This window comes from Garra rufa, chromosome 1 (assembly GCF_049309525.1).
Source record: "Garra rufa chromosome 1, GarRuf1.0, whole genome shotgun sequence".
NCBI lineage: Eukaryota > Metazoa > Chordata > Actinopteri > Cypriniformes > Cyprinidae > Garra > Garra rufa.
The window spans coordinates 90,643,928-90,661,516 of record NC_133361.1 but is presented as its reverse complement, the minus strand read 5'-3'; the positions used below and the strand labels follow the sequence as shown (position 1 = coordinate 90,661,516).

General features: G+C 37.4%; 1 protein-coding gene across 1 annotated transcript; it reads left to right on the top strand.

The window, feature by feature from the left end:
* Positions 1-429: 429 nt before the first annotated feature.
* On the top strand, positions 430-11,963 carry LOC141321911 (uncharacterized). Its single transcript, XM_073833399.1, has 3 exons — positions 430-908; positions 8,198-8,832; positions 11,886-11,963. The coding sequence occupies exons 1-3, from the start codon at positions 491-493 to the stop codon at positions 11,961-11,963; spliced, it is 1,131 nt and encodes a 376-aa protein (XP_073689500.1). The 5' UTR covers positions 430-490.
* Positions 11,964-17,589: the final 5,626 nt, after the last annotated feature.

The following is a 17,589-nucleotide window of genomic DNA, read 5'->3' as shown; positions in this document are numbered from 1 at the left end:
AACGTACTTCTTTCTTCACGTACTCTTTTTTTTCCTACTATATAGTAGGTATAGTATGGAAGTATGCGGTTTTGAACGCAGCCTCAGAATCCGAATCATTTGAATCGAATCATTTGTGAAATGATTCAGTGATTCGATTCAGCGGCACGCGGACTACAAACGACAACAAACACAAACGAGTGAATCACAACCGAGAATGATTTCATGAGACTGTAATATATTAAATATGATAAATAATAAATAAAGATCAAATAAAGATCAAAATCGTCTACTTGAATATAAACCGGTGTAATTTGTATTATAAATTTTATATAGAAGTCTTTTAACTCTGACTGTCTTACTAGTGCAGCTGTTTTAGATACAGATAGAGATTTAGTTTGCATTGATTGTTCTTTCTATTAATAATTCTTATATTAAACAGGACAAAGTGTTCAAACAGAAAAAACTCCTGGAGAATCAACAGAGATCCATGTGAAACACTATTATAAAGATGGCGTTTATTAAAGAGGAGAGTGAAGACATGAAGATTGAAGAAACATTCATCAAACATGAAGATACTGAGGAACAAACACAGATGGTGTTTATTAAAGAGGAGATGGAAGACATGAGTGAAGAAACATTTAGAGTCAAACATGAAGATACTGAGGAACAAACACAGATGGTGTTTATTAAAGAGGAGAGTGAAGACATGAGTGAAGAAACATTTAGAGTCAAACATGAAGATACTGAGGAACAAACACAGATGGTGTTTATTAAAGAGGAGAGTGAAGACATGAGTGAAGAAACATTTAGAGTCAAACATGAAGATACTGAGGAACAAACACAGATGGTGTTTATTAAAGAGGAGAGTGAAGACATGAGTGAAGAAACATTTAGAGTCAAACATGAAGATACTGAGGAACAAACAGGTTGGTTTTTATTCTCAGAGCATTTGTTATTATGACATCATGCATTTAAATCAACAATAATATGGAATTAGCCTTAACCAAACATTGTAACATTAGACCTAGTAGGCTATCTGCTTCTAATATTAAAACCATTGATTTATAGCACTTTGGCTAATTATGCAAAAGTACTAAGAAAATAATTTATTTGGCACAAAGCAAACCTTGAAATGTGAGTAATTACATTTGGCTACTGCATGCTGTCTACATGTTCATTTAAAGTATTTGGTAAGCAAATAAAACAAGGAAAAACACTTAGGCTACACCTATATGAATCCACACTTGCGTTTTCAAGCATTTTTCAAAAGTTTCTCATCCACACTGAAATGTCAGAAAACATTTAATTCACCTCACACCTAAGACTATACAAATGGAACAGACAATACTTTTTCATGCAAATTTCCTTTAATTTACCATTTTTTTGTAGAAGAAGACAATGTAGGACATACAGAAAAACAGTACAAAATGGGACAAAACAGTGTTGTAAATATAAAGCAAGTCTGACAATAAAACAAACACAAAAATAATTATATCTTGTGTGTATATAAAGTTAAAAAAAAGCGAATAAGGAGGAAAATGAGGAAAAAGGGAAAGAAGAAGAAAATATATAAAGAAAATTACTGGTTAAAGAGAGCAAATGAAGAAAATTATTAAAATAATATCAATATATTCAAGTAAATCAATAGATGACCACTGTTCAGGAGGCATAGGTCAAACTTACACCAAGGTACTGTATTTTAACATGAGAACGGTATAAACCAGTGGTTCTCAAACTGGGGTACGTGAGGTGATGGAGGGGGTTCAAAAAAACAAAAGGCTGAGCATTGGCATTAATTTAATTCTAGCCCAACTTAAGGTTAAGGTGATGAGCAGGCATACATTGGGCTCAGGTTGTTGTGCTGAGGTGTTTCCCATGCATTGATTTATTTGTGGTGACTCAAATATCATACATCGTCACTACATTATCAAAACTGACCACAACCAATAGATTTTCCAAAAGACTTTGACTTTGTTAAACAAACATGAGCACTGTGTATTTCAAAATCAAAGTTTTTATATCACTGTTTCTCTGAAGGAAACCTTTAGAAGGTTCAGAACCTTCTTTAGAAAATTTTCTTCAAATAATGCCTGATAAAGCTACCAGTCTCAGATGGAACATGTGAGCTAAGGACTCTGTTCTCTTCTCTGTGTGCAGTCATATCAGGTTCTTAGGCCTTTTTTGCCTCCCTGTTAGGCTGCTTCTGCTTGGCAGTGCTTCCCAGACTCTTGAGGTTCTCCTATGAGCAAGCCAGGAAAAGTGTCTGGGTCCCCCTCTCATCTCTGAGAGTTAAGTCCTCTGCCCCATGGAGCTTCGTGAGGCAATCATATCAGGTGTATTATGCTGATGATACATGGGGCAACTTTTTGAGCAATTTTATCGGGCAACTCTTTTTTTGCAATATTGTTTGGGCACTTTCCCATTGAAAATGGGTAACAGATTTCTATCTGGATAATTTAGATCAATCGTGAGCCCTGTATCTCACCTGGTTGCCCAGTGGCGGCAACATTTGCCAAAGTTGGCCGGCAACATTGCTCAAAAAGTTGCCCAGTGTATCATCAGCCTTGGGCCTTTCCTTAACTGGCCTCTGTGCTCATTATAAGGTCAATTATGAGCATGCTGCCATCATCTTTTGTTTTATCATGTTGTTAGGTCCTAGGTACTTTTTGGAGCCTTGCCTGATTGAGCTGATAAAACTGTGATGAGAATATTGCTTGTGAATAAATTACTTTAACAAAAAAATAAAAACAAATCTTACATGCATCTAAGGCCTTGTCCACACAGAGATTAGCTGTATATGCAAAAATTGTATATTTTTATTGACGGATCTGGCGTTTTGGGAGAGTAAAACCAATATGTATTTAAAGGTGCATAATGCATTTAGAAAATATTTTAAGTTGTTCTCTGATATCTACATAGAAGGTATATGGCATAGGAAAGGGCAAAAAAAATCTCCAGAAACGGTTTTACAGGTCCATTTACAACCAGTGGCGGCTGGTGCTAAAATTTTTAGGGGGGCGCACACAAAATGAATCACACTGTTAATACAGGCTTTATTATCAGTAAAGTAATCATTTAACATTTGTAATCATCCCAAAAAATATTAGCCATTTATTTTAATGTGATTCAGAGATAAAGGCCATAGTAGTAATGTTATCCACACGAGGGAGCCACAGGATAAATCTCAAAGACAGAGAAAATAAATTGATTTGTAATAAAACATTGAATATAAATTAATTTCCATCAAGTTATATATAGTCCAATATAATAAGTAATTATAATGCTATTGACAATATATTTGTATGTCCAATTAAAGAAGGAACACTATATTATATATATATATATATATATATATATATATATATATCTATTTTAATATTGTGCTTATAATAATAGTAACATAAACACTCACAATTTACTTGAAAAAAGACATCTACATAAACCCTTGCTTGTACCCCGACGATTGAGTTAATCTGCATTATTACAGTTTACGTTACTTTCTGTGTAGTTGCCCACAACGCTTCGGTGACAGGACTTTGAAATAACAAACAATGAAAACAATAAAAGGCATGACTTACATGGCATCTAGCAAGCAAACTCTATCCAAGCTCCATGATTCGTACGTTTATTTTATTTTATTTTTTTCTTCATTTGAACGGCTTGTGAAAGATAAAATCAAATTTATTTTCATATCGGAAAAGATATTGCACATATTTGACAGTCGAGAATGGTCCAATCCCATGAGGACAAAATATATAAAAACAAGATTGATTGGCTAAGATCTAAAGTGGGGGGGTCTGGGGCGCAGTGCTCTGCGCCCCGAGGACAATCTGAAACAGGCCAATCAGAGCGCAGCCTCAAGTCACATGCGTTTCAAAAATTTACAGACCTAATAGACACCCATTTGGCCGGCGTCCCGCATACACAAACAAACGAAAAACAGTTTAGATTTTTTTTATATTTAACAGGTACCTAGAATGAAATGCTCTGTTATTGGCTTATTTGGAAGCTTCATGAATATTAATGAGCTCTGCTCTGATTGGCTGTTTCACAGAGCTGCTCATCTCTATAGCGGGTACACTATATTTAATTAGGAGCTCTAGCCGCTTTTAATATGTGGTTTGTTGAATCTGCCGTTTTGAATCTTAGTCTGATTACTGTGATGCATGTGCTCTGTGTAAAGTTATCATGCAGAGAGAGTGCTTCTTACCACACACGTTCAGCTGTATGTCAGTGATACTCAAGATCTGTAAATCATTCGCCATCATCAGGCAGTTATTTCTCCATCATTCACCATCATCAGCGCAGTCATGTATGTTTATGTGGTAAGTGAAATCCTATGTATTGCAATGTAACAGGCTAGCGCTAGCATTAAGCTAACCGTGTCCCTTCAGTGGCTTGCCTTGTTTTACTGATGTGCTGACAATACTGATATTGTAACTATTAACGATCCCAGGAAAGTTTCGTAACAGTCGGTGTTATGTTGGAATTGACCTTTTTTTCGGTGGTCTTTTGCAAATACTAGATTTATATAAGGAGGAGGAAACAATGGTGTTTGAGACTCATGGTATGTCATGTCCATGTACTGAACTGTTATTATTTAACTATGCCCAGGTAAATTCAGTTTTCCATTCTATGGCACCTTTAAACCGGGTCCCTGAGTGGAAACATAAGAAAATGACACTCATGTGGTTTCGTGTGTACAGTGAATCTGTATATTTTCTAAAATGATAATGTCATCAGCCAATGTCTCGCCCCTAGTCAGACACCGCTACTTCACATAACAAAAACATGAACAAACATTGAATGATTGTCTTTTTATTTACTAACATTAACACAGATTAATAAATGTATTGTTTCATGTTTTTTTTTTTTTTGTATACTGCGTGCAAGGTTTATGGGCACTGCCAAAAGTTTCTTTTCAATTTTTAGTGTATCTCTGTGGCAGAATTAATGCGCTACATATTTATCTGGCATATATACTACATAGTTTTGTGTCAGTTTCATGTGGTCGCAGATATTTCTTGAGATGAGGGGGAAAAAAAGATTGAATAGAGAAAGCTCTGACATTGCGTGGATGTAGCCAAACTTTTTACTTGGACAAATGGATGATTGATTTAGGTGTCCAAAGGACAAGCACATATCAAGGCTTAATGTTGAGCTCTGGGGGCTGTTTTAAAAGAGACACTCAGAAAACCTGGGATTTAAGTCCAAAACGTGATCTGAAAAAAATCTAACAAATCAATAAGGGTTAAAGTTGTACCAAAAATGACCATTTAAGTTAGGTTATTAGTGACTAATAAACTATCTCACTAATTTGATCCAGGTTGAGTTAGTCAAGATAATTTAATATGCATGCTTCTGAAGCAGTCCCTAGTGTCAATTATAGATCAAATTGATCCACCATGGCAAATATATTTGTACCATTATATATATTTGAGATGTTGTGTTTTCCTCAGTGTATATTCTTCATAAGAATATGTAAATGTTAGAAAGTCATACAACCATCCACTTTGTTGTCAGGAGTGGACGAGGTACACACATGTAAACAAGTGCTGACACAATATAATAGTAGTTTAGTAAGTTCTGAAGAAAAACATACATTTGGTTAAAATATGTGTTATTGGACATTAAATGTGACATGTATTATAAACTATAATGTAAGTGTAATTTTTATCATAGCAATAAATGTAAATCAATTGTAAGCTGACTAATACAGTCCTAATTACTTCCTCAAATGAATAAATGTATTTTCCTCTTCCCAGTTAAAATGTAGGCTGTTTTCTATCATTTCATTTTTAATTTAGTCTTTCAAAGACTGGAGATAGAAGGTACAGCTGTCATAAAACCAGAGAGAAAGGCTGTAAAATCAGTGCATTCCTATTGGTCATTGTTAAAGGACAGCTTAGCCTGTCTGTTTGCCTTTGGACCAGGTTAGTTTAACAGCATTATGCTGAGTTCAGACTGCACGATTTTAGCCCCGATTTTGACTCGCCGACAGGTTTTGAGAAATTGCCAACAAATGCCCAAAATCACAGGCAAATCGGTGCTCGTTCATGCGAGTGACAATCACACAGTGTGAACTATCAAAGACGCGATCTGAGAGAATCGCAGACGAGTCGCCGACACCCATGAGATATTTGGCATGCTAAATATCTGGACCTGCCGTGTGAAAGGTGATCTGACTGAAAATTACATCAGCGATTATCTACAGCCAATGAGAGAGCAACATCCAGGCCAGCGGGAAGTTGGGGGACCAGTTACGAAGGTATAGACCACAATATCAACAAGCAATGTTTTGGCTTCTTTTCTTTTCGCTGCAGATGAGTGCACATGCAATTTGTATGACATGATTCTTGTGGGCTGCCATTTTTTTTTTTAATAATAATCCCAGTCTCACGTGAAAACTTGCACGACTGACCTCGTGTTGTTTCCATGTCATTTCTCGTGAGTGTTTGGTTGTGAGACGTAGTTTGCGGACCGGGACAAGGTTGTCAGTGATTCTTCCTATTGTAAAGTCAGGCAGTGTGAAACCTCCTGTCGCTGATCCATCGTGCAGCGTGAACACAGAAACGACAGAATACTACCCCAGATAATCATGCAATGTGAAAAGATCTGTGACACGATTGCTTTGAAAATCGTGCAGTCTGAACTCGGTATTTGTTGTGATTTCTGTGGAGTTTTGTTATTTATATGTTTAATTAAATGTTTAATGATTAAATTTACTTTAAACTAGAGCTACCAAATTTGCAAGTTACACTTTAGCAGCCCGATATTGTAGTGCCTCTTTAAGAGAGGAGTGTGCTGTGAGCACATGTGACCGGTATTTACTACGTGAAAAGGAAGCGTGAGATTCATTCAGTTTGTAATAACTTTCAACCCGGTGTGCAGCCACTTGGTAAACTCATTTAATCTCAAATGTTTTCTTGTCTACTTTAATGATGTATGCTTTATGTTGTCTGCTGTCGCAATGCTATGTTGTTGTATTGTGTTTATGTCCGTTGCACGTTAAAGATAACGCTATTTCAGAATTCTCCGGTAGATCAAAGCAGATTTGTTTACTGATAGAGATAGACGTGGTGGCGAAGCCGTGGGATTAACATTTAGATTCATAACATTACTATACTATACGTGTTCATTTGTATTTACTTTATTTAGTTTTATAATGTTTGATGAAGTAGGAATCGCGGACTTCCTGGTTTGCCAATTGCATGCATTTTGCATAGAGTTGTGGTAGGACTTGAGTTGATGCATAATGTTTGAAGTGTGAATTGTGTACGTTTAAATTATGAAATTATTTTTATTATTATAGTATATTAATATTATTTATATTTGTATTTTGATTAATGTTATTTATTGTTATTGGGCTGTTGAGTTAAACAAGGGGCTGGTTGTAGTATGTACATGGAAATTGAAACGTTTGCATTTCTTGTTTTTTCAGGTTTATTACTGGTTATCCTTTTTGAGCTAAAAATAAACAAACAAATGTGGAATAGAGTAATATCCTCTTTGTACACGGGGTTGCCCTTTCCGAGGGAAGAAAACGGAACAGTATTAGTTGCCCTGTGCTCCGTGTCTTAGAGTTTGCACTTGACTAACTAGGGCGCAGGTCAGGAAGCAGACAGACTGGCTAAACCGACCGTCTGCTAGCCACCTCACATCAGAAATCAGATAATTCTCAGCATATAGAGATCCCTTTACCTAGATATCACACTATAGAGAATGTGTCTGTTCCTCGAGCTAGAAAATACAAAAAAACACCCAAACCAAATTAAGAGTAACAATTTAACTGATGTTCAACAAATAAAAAAATGTATATAATACAGAGAAACAAATGATAAAGCTTGGCTTATTAAATATCAAATTTGAAATGAATTGGTTGATTATCTGATTGTGCTCCTCCCGAACCTTGTAAATAAAATATAATTTGGGGAGTTTCTCCTCTTTCTTTTTTCCTAGCCTCTCTCTAAATGTCTCCCCAGGAGACATCAAATGGGTATATAATAGTTGAGAGCAGTCTATATACATTTCCGAGATTTATTTAATTGTATAACAGCCACCTTAATCTCTGTAGGATACCGACCAACTAGGATCAGGTTTGGACGCCCCTGGTAGCATCTAGCATTCATGCATTACATATCTACAAGTTGTGATGTTAATTGCTTTGTGCCATTAAACTGAGGTTAACTTTTAAATTTTTGTATTTCCACCTTAGACCTAACAGCGCTGAAAGAGGAGAGAGAAGAACTGAATGAAACTGAAGAGAAAGATCAGTTTGAAAATCTTCAATTTGTATCTGGAGAAAAGTCTTTTTGTTTCTTAGAGTCTGAAAAGACTTCTAAACAAGAAAGAGCACAAAAGACAGGAACTATGAGTAGTTTAATTTTCTGTCAGTGTGGTAAGAGTTTCAAACAACAAGGACACCTTAAAAGGCACATGAGGATTCACACTGGAGTGAAGCCTTACTCATGCCAACAGTGTGGAAAAAGTTTTACTCGTAAAGGATGCCTTAACAGACACCTGAGATTTCACACTGGAGAGAAGCCTTACTCATGCAAACAGTGTGGAAAGAGTTTCAAACAACAAGGATACATTAAAATGCACATGAGAGTTCACACTGGAGAGAAACCTTACTCATGCAAACAGTGCGGAAAAAGTTTCACTCGTAAAGGATGCATTAACAGACACATGAGATTTCACACTGGAGAGAAGCCTTTCACATGCAAACAGTGTGGAAAGAGTTTCAGTCAACGAGGAGGCCTTGAAAGTCACATGAAAATGTGCAATAGAGAAAAGCCTTACAGATCCCCTCAGTCTGAAAAGAGGTTAAATGAAAGTGGAAACTTTAAAGTTCACCAGACAATTCACATTACAGGGAGCCTTTTTACCTGCCAACAGTGTGGAAAGTGTTTCACTCATAAAAGATACCTTAACATTCACATGAGAATTCACTCTGGAGAGAAGCCTTACACGTGCAACCAGTGTGGAAACAGTTTCAGTCAAAAAGGAAGCCTTAACAGGCACATGAAGATTCACATTGAAGAGAATCCTAAAAGATCCCCTTAGCATGGACAGAGTTTCAAACAAAATGTCTAGAAAGGACAGTTCCGGTCCTTGATTCTGATTGGCCACAATCAAACCTGTTGTAAATTACTCTATGACCTCACCTCTTTGTTTCTTGGCAACTACATTGTTTCAACCACGATTACAGTTGAGGTCAAAAGTTTATATTACCCTTGTCAAAACAATCCCAAAGGATTCCAATAAGAATCCTATACAGGGCTCCTACAATAATATCAATTCTAATTCACACTTTAAAGCAATGTGTTTTGTCCATGGTACACTTTACAGTGCCAACTAGCTATATTGTGTTTGACTGAGCTTAAAGGGATAGTTCACCCAAAAATGAAAATTTGATGTTTATCTGCTTACCCCCAGGGCATCCAAGATGTCTTTCAAGGGGAATCATATGCAATGAGAAAAGCAGAGGAGTGAATACTGAGTGTTGTTGGTCAGATGGTCAAGAACTAAATGGTGCTTATTCTTGTCCATAAATGCCAACATCATTTTAAAGCTCTTTTAGGAAAAAAAAAATTGGTTTCTAAATAGATCTTATAGCACTAGAATACAAATGCAACTTTGTTGAGCACAATTTTTGTGCTGTGATGGGAGTTAAAGAGGACCTGTTATGCCCCTTTTTCTCAAGTAGTCTTAGGTGTTTTGAACTGAATAAAGTCAGCATCACATTTGCAATTGTGCTAATATTCAGGAGAACAGGACATTTCTTCTTTAAGAGTTGCTTAAACACACCATATGGTATATATATAGAAAATATAGTTGACAGCACTGGTTTTCAAAGACTGAGATGCTTTTTCAAGATTGGATTGTGCCTTAAAGCCGATCGGAGAGACAAGTTGCAAGTAAACAAAAAATTTAATTGGACTATGATGTTACATAATTTTGTATTTGTATTTTCATAATGCTCGGCTTTCTGATTTCCTCCTGGGAGTTTCCTCCTGACTAGCAGTGCAGGTTGCTTATTGAATAGTTACTCATATTTTGTATTTTAAATATGAAATTATGTTACATGTACTTTGTTACTCCCCAACCCTGGAGCCAAATAATTAAATAGAAACCAAAAATGTAGATTTAATTAGAAAATCTTTCTTAATTGAATTCTGCTTTTAAATTCTCTAGCGTGAAGATAAACATGGCAGATAATGTTTTGTTTTTTTGTTTTTTAAGGAGCTGATTTTTTTTATAATTATATGGTACTTGTGATAAAAGCATATATTTGTATAAAAAGTTATTTGTAACACACACATATGTGTGTGTGTGTGTGTGTGTGTGTGTGTGTGTGTGTTACAAATAACTGTTTTTAATTATGGCTATAATTAATGGCTAAAATTGGAAGGAAATGCATTTAATAGAGACAGATCATTAGCAGTATTTGTATCAGTGAGACTGGTCTTCATTAACAATTGGCTACTTGGTGAAAGATGCCAATAAGCCCCATATTTTAAATGTACAATGATTAAGTTGTTTTACATTAATTTGGAGATTCAATGTGAAACTATTGTCAAATTAGTATTGTCAGTTATTTTTTAATTGATTGACAGCACTAGTCTAAATTTTTGTTGTCTGTTGCTTTGTGCCATTAAACTGCTGTTTATTAATTTTTTCTTATTTCACCTCAGACCTGATGACTCTGAAAGTCAAGAACTCAATGAAACAGGAGAGAAATATCAAAATGAGAAACATAATTTTAAAACAGAAGAAAAATCAATTAGTTGCTCACAGAATAAAAAGACTTTCTCACCAGAAAAAAAAAAAAAACACAAAGTACAAACCTTAAAGGAACCGTATGTAGGATTGTGGCCAAAACTGGTACTGCAATCACTTTCAAAAAACTGTAGAACGGTGTATCCCCTCCCGCTCCCCCCTGACTCGGGGTTGCCAGCTAAGCTGCAGGAGTAGGCTGCAACAAGGAGCTTCCAATGGCAAGTGACGAGTCCTACACAGAAATTTGTTTTTCTTCTGTTAATTATGTTTATGCTTCACAAGAGATGTTTTGCGAAGTAATTCTGTATCGCAAAAATTTACAGATGGCGATTAGCCAAATATTTCGTAAAGATGTACTGTAATACCACATTTCAGTCGGAACATAGATTGTTTTCATACCCTGCTAGTGGTGCGATATAAAGCTTTTTATGAACGCATTTAGCACGGCCGACCGTGGGAAATCCACTGTGTACAGAAGCAAAGTTAGCCAAACATAGATGAATCTTACTTGTCCAGGAGAAAATTACCAACGATGGCGTCTATCTTCAAATTCTTCTCCGTTTTCAGCCGTCTCCATCTTTCAAAGGCATCTCCTATACAAATCCTTGTTTTATTTCGGACTTTGTCACGACGTATTTCGGATTCATAACGACGGATCACAAAACTCTACTGATTTCGTGATTGCTAGATAGCTGGAGGGTGGAGCCTCAGACCAAAACACAAAATGACAACGATAACATCAGTTGAGGGCTGCAACTCTCACTTTTAAATGACAATATCCTGGCCACACCACTGTTGTCAGTGATATAAGTATTTGAAATGAACATGATTTCTTAATGTCTAGTGACATGTCAGGGCCATTTTATGATTAACTGACATAAATTTCTTACATACGGTTCCTTTAATTCTAACATGAGAATTCAGACTGGAGAGAGACCTTACAGCTGCCAACAGTGTGGGAAGAGTTTCTCACGAAATGGAGATCTTAAGACTCACATGAAATTTACATTGAAAAGAAGCTGTTAATATGCCCTCAGTGTGGAAAGAGTTTTACAAATAAATATAACCTTACTGTCCATATGAGAACTCACACTGGAGAGAAGCCTTTTACCTGCGAACAGTGTGGAAAGAGTTTCATGTATAAAGTAAACTTTAAGATTCACATGACAGTTCACACTGGAGAGAAACCGTACAAGTGAAATCATATTTTCGAACGGTATATCAAAAGAAAGAGTTAGCTCTTATAAATACCTAGGTATTTGGATTGACGAGAGATTAACCTTTGATATACACATTGACAAGTTAGTAAAAAAGCTCAGGCCGAAATTAGATTTTTTATATCGGTTAAAAAATGTTTTCCTTGTAAGGCTCGTAAGAAATTAGTAGAGAGTACATTTTTGTCTATACTTGATTACGGTGACCATATATATATATATGCATGCATCTGTTACTTTATTGAGAAAACTAGATTCTGTTTATCATGCAGCAATACGCTTTGTCACAGGTGCAGACTCACGGACGCATCACTGTATGTTGTACAATTCCTTAGACTGGTTATCTCTATATCAAAAGGAGAAAATTACATTTGTATTTATTTATTTTAAAGGCTCTTTTAGGTAAACTACCATCTTATCTTTCTAATTTGTTAAGATTTCACCCAAATAATCAACGCACTAGATCTGGTTCCTGTATTCGGTTAATAGTCCCAAGGGTAACGTCAAATCTTGGCATGTACTTTCTCCTTTTATGCTCCTAAGGCTTGGAATGATGACAACCTTCCAACTTTGAGTACTTTTAAACATATTCTGTATAATGTCTTAAAGGATACATGTAATTGTTTTTTATGATCTGATTTAGTAATTTTGGTGGTATTGTGTTTTCTGATCTTCTTTGCGAAACTTTATGTGCTGCTGTTTTGACCAGGTCTCACTGGAAGAAGAGATAGTACTGTCTCAATGTGATCTCCTGGCTAAATAAAGGAAATAATAATAATAATAAAAAGTGTCTTCAGTGTGAGAAGAGTTTCACATGTCAAAGCAGCCTGATCCGTCATTTGCAAACTCATTCGGGAAAGAAACTTCCGTTTTTTTTATGCAAGAAGAGGTTTAGAAAATGGAGCAATTTGTACAATCATCTACACAATCATTTTGAAATACATTCAATTGTTGTCAAAGTACTAAAATGTTGTTTTTCACCAGACTTACAGAACAATCATGTCACTCTATTCCATGTGTGGATTTCTATGAATCAAAATATTAGTCAAATATTATTTTACCTTGCTGGGAAAAGCAACAATGTAACTGGAAGATTATAAATGAATTGACATAAACTGAACAAAATGACATGTTCCCATTGATTTTAAATGTATTCTAGCTTATTGTTTAGTCAATTTAATGTTGTAATATGTTTACGTTTATGGACTTTATTAGGAGAAGCATGAAAATATTATTCTAGTTTGTGCAGGTCTTTTTATAATCTGCACAGTTCATTCTTTGTTGTGCTTCCATTAGCCTGGATGTACAGTAGATTAATTTGCTACAATAAACAATCCTAAGCAGCTGGCCTTCATTAATTTTTTTGTTAATTATACATTGAAAAAAGTGTTTAAAAAAATTATTAAATAGTTGTACTCAACAGTAACATTTTCATACCCCTCCTCTGTCTATGCACAAATAGCTTCTTATCAACCCATTATATTTATTTTTTTGTTGGCTACCCAGCCAAGCTACATTTTACAACTCATCACTTTTAGCACATACATCAAACACTTCATGTAATTCTATTTGTACAGCATTTTTTCTGTTGCCAAATTACAAGGTTCTGCATTTTTTTAACACAGACTACTCACACACACACACACAAAAACAAAAAACTCTTCACTCTTTGCACTTTCAGCTCCTACAATCTCAGTCAAAGTCAGTACTTTAAGAACATATCAGCTTTCGCATTTATTTCGTCACGTGGTCCACTTCTTTTTGTTCAATTTATAGCCTTATATCATTTTTACCTTCATAGTATCAGAGATGAGAATTAATTGAAAGTTCTTTAATAAAATCCACAAAGGGTAATCCAGACAGGAACATACATCCAACACAACACAAAGACATTTAAAACTGGACAAAAAGGAAGGGCCAAGCAGGAACCTAAATACACAGGATAATTAAACATGATAAATAAATACATGACTGAGAATGGATACATCGACACCGCTATCCAGAAAGGTGGGATTCCAGGCTTCTCTGGATGTCTGGAACACACTGGAGTTCTCAGTCAGATGATCCGGGAGACCAAGGCCAGCAATGGCAACCTGACCGTTGTTTGGCTGGACTTGGCTAATGCATACGGATCAATCCCTCATACCCTCATCCATGCAGCACTAGACCATTACCTCATCCCTCAGCACATCAAGGGATTGATCATCAGTTACTTTGGCGGAATCCAGCTACGATTCAAGACAGGCCACTTCACCACCCAATGGCAAAACCTGGAAAAAGGGATCGTAACTGGCTGTACAATCTCCCCCATCCTCTTCATCATGGGAATGAACCTCATAATAACAGCCGCTGGGAAGGAAGCCCGAGGCCCAAAAATGCAATCGGGCATCCGACAACCCCCAATAAGAGGTTACATGGACGACCTTACTGTGACGACCACAACCCATGTGGAGGCAAGGTGGGTACTAACTGCCCTGGACCACATGGGAACGTGGGCTAGAATGAAGTTTAAGCCAAAGAAATCCAGGTACATGGTGATGAGAAAAGGTAAATTAACAAACAGAGTCACGCTGTATGTGTAAGGGGAAGTGATTCCATCGATAAAGGAAAATCCAATTAAGTGCCTCGGGAAGTGGTTTGATGATTCACTCACCGACAGGAACAACATCAGCAGTACAGAGAAGCAGGCAGAGGAATGGTTGAAGAAGATCGAAAAATCAGGGCTCCCGGGGAAGTTCAAAGCATGGCTGTACCAACATGGATTGCTGCCAAGACTCATGTGGTTGTTAACGGTGTATGAAGTTCCCATGACAAGCGTCGAAGGAGTGGAGAGAAAGATCAACAAGCACCTTCGGAGGTGGCTAGGAATCCCTCCAAGCTTCACTTCAGTAGGCCTTTACATAAGATCAGGGCAGCTCCAACTTCCTCTGTCATCCGTGGTGGAGGAATTTAAGGTAGCAAAGTGCAGAGTCATAATGACATACAGAAACTCCCAGGATGAACAAGTCAGGCAGGCAGGTATCCTTACAAGATCAGGACGCAAGTGGGCAGCTGACTCATCTGTTGCACAAGATGAAAGTATGTTGAAGCTACGTGACATCATGGGAACGCCATGCATGGGAAGACAGGGTCTTGGAACTTCCCATATCCAGCAATGGGGGAAGGCTGGATCCACGGATAGAAGGGCCATGATCCAGGAGGGGGTACGGAACCTGGAGGAGGAAGGACGAAGGGCAAGGGCTGTGGAGCTAGCGTCCCAGGGAGCATGGACCAAGTGGGACCTACCCAAGAGGAAGATCACATGGGGAGATCTGTGGAGATTGGAACCATTCCGCATCTCATTTATGTTAAGATCGGTGTATGACACACTTCCAACTCCGACAAACCTGCACAAGTGGGGCTTAAGAGAGGACCCATCGTGCAAGCTTTGTGGGGAGAGGGGTACCATGGCACACATCCTGTCAGGGTGTAAAACAGCACTTGCCCAAGGCAGATACAGGTGGCGCCATGACAAGGTGCTCATGACACTCGCTAACACCCTGGAGCAAGAGACACGCAAGAAACACCAACCACATGGGAGAGCAACACCATCAATCAAGTTTGTAAGAGCGGGTCAAAAGCCACCAACCACAGTAACAACAAGAACCAATCTGCTGCAAAAGGCCCAATCACGGAAATGAAGGTAGACCTGAGGGAAAGACTGCAATTCCCCCCGGTCGTCCAGACAACCCTGAGGCCAGATGCAGTGCTGTGGTCTGAAGAGGCAAAAAAAAAAAAAAAAAGATTATCCTCATCGAACTTACAGTCCCATGGGAAGAGGGTTGTGAACAAGCGTTTGAGAGAAAGAGCGCCAAATACCAGGACCTCTTGCATGACTGCAGGGGGAAAGGTTGGCAGGCATGGCTCTTCCCAGTCGAGGTCGGCTGTAGAGGATTCCCCGCCCAGTCAGTATGGAGGATGCTTACAGCCATTGGGGTGATGGGGAGGGAGAGAAAGATGACTGTTCGCAGGATGGGGGAGGCAGCAGAGAGAGCTTCTTGCTGGTTATGGAGCAGGAGGGAGGAGCTTAGCTGGAAGCTAGGAGGAGTTGATGGGCAGTGATTTGGCCACCACTGCTGACCCACCAATGTTGAGGGTGTTGCGGTTCAGGGTCGAAACACCCGATGATCGTTGGATACCGCCTGATGACATCAACTCTTCCTGGCTAAGGCTACATTCACCAAAAGTGAATGAAGGAGAAGCATCTTTGGATGTAATTGTAATCAAACTCAGGTGCAGCAGGGAATAATCAATTAACTAAACTAAACAGATATGGAAAATAAATTGCACTATTGTACCTAAATATGAAACAAACCTCACATTAAAGCATTTATATAAACTCTTTCCTTGTACTTGTGACATCTACATACTGTATATCAAAACCGTCAAATATACATGTGTAGTATGGTGGCCCCTTTAAGTACATCACGTACCTATATAGGAGGAGGTTGTTACATGTCTCCTAGTGTTTCTTCTCCTTGTACTGTCATTTTTTGACAGTACAAGGCAGTATGTACCCTGCATTCCTATTTCATTAAATACTCTGTTTAATTGTTACTCTGGGCTCCTTGTCATTCCCTCTGACTCTTCATTCCCAGCAACTAGGGATGTAACGGTATCAAAACTTCACGGTACGGTAATACCTCGGTATGAATGTCACGGTACGGTATTTATTGAATCATTTACAGGAAAAACAAAACTAATTAAGAGACTCGAAAAAAGTACCAGAAGTGTTTATTAAACAGTTTACATGAACACTGAACATATCAATGGCATACAAATTAGCCATCTATCTGTAAACTTTGAAACAGAAACCTAAATTTTTCAATTTTAGTAACAAAAAATTATTAAAGCATGTAAAAAACAGTCAAATCAGTTTAGCTGAATGAGTTGTCTGAATCTAGTTGTCTGCTTGAAATAAGATTTTTTTTCTTACCCCATTGGCAGATTATTTAGCTTGTTTTAAACAAAAACTCACTTAATTTTGACTTGTTTTTACTAAAAACAAGACAATAATTTTTACTTGTCTAGAAAATCCTTCTTGATTTAAGAATTTTGAGATATTTTGGCTGGAAACAAGACAAAATTCTAAGTAAGAAAAGCATTTTTTGCAGTGCAGTAGGCTCTCATGCCTTTCTTTCGCATTAAATCTTTATTAAAAACAATCCTTTAAAGAACTTTTCTACCTGGACAAGTGCATCTATTATGTTGCCTAGTTTATTTAAAACTGCACCTTTCCTTATTTTAAACATAGCCAAAAAGCCACGTGTTGACTGTGAAACACAGTAGACTTCATTTATATGCATTTATGGTACATTTCCGTGTCAATCCATGTTAATTTTTACAGCGAACAATGCACTGTAACATTAATTCAGCGCATACAGCGCAGCAAAAAATAGACTCGGTGCCGAAACGATGGCTGCACTGCTGCAAAGGCACCGCTTCTAGGACGTACTGCCGGACAGCAACCGCGTGCAGTGTGAACGCTCTAATCCGTTAACATGGGTGCTGAAAAGAATACGTAACGCATACGCACTGCAGACGGAGCACGTTCGACCGTTTCCATCTCTTT

What these genes read in the sequence shown, in the direction of transcription:
- LOC141321911 (XM_073833399.1), top strand. Translation starts at nt 491, where the DNA reads ATGGCGTTTATTAAAGAGGAGAGTGAAGACATGAAGATTGAAGAAACA. An exon ending in AGATACTGAGGAACAAACAG is followed by an intron (nt 909 to 8,197) that starts GTTGGTTTTTAT and finishes TTTCCACCTTAG; the next exon opens with ACCTAACAGCGCTGAAAGAG. An exon ending in ATGAAAGTGGAAACTTTAAA is followed by an intron (nt 8,833 to 11,885) that starts GTTCACCAGACA and finishes ACCTGCGAACAG; the next exon opens with TGTGGAAAGAGTTTCATGTA.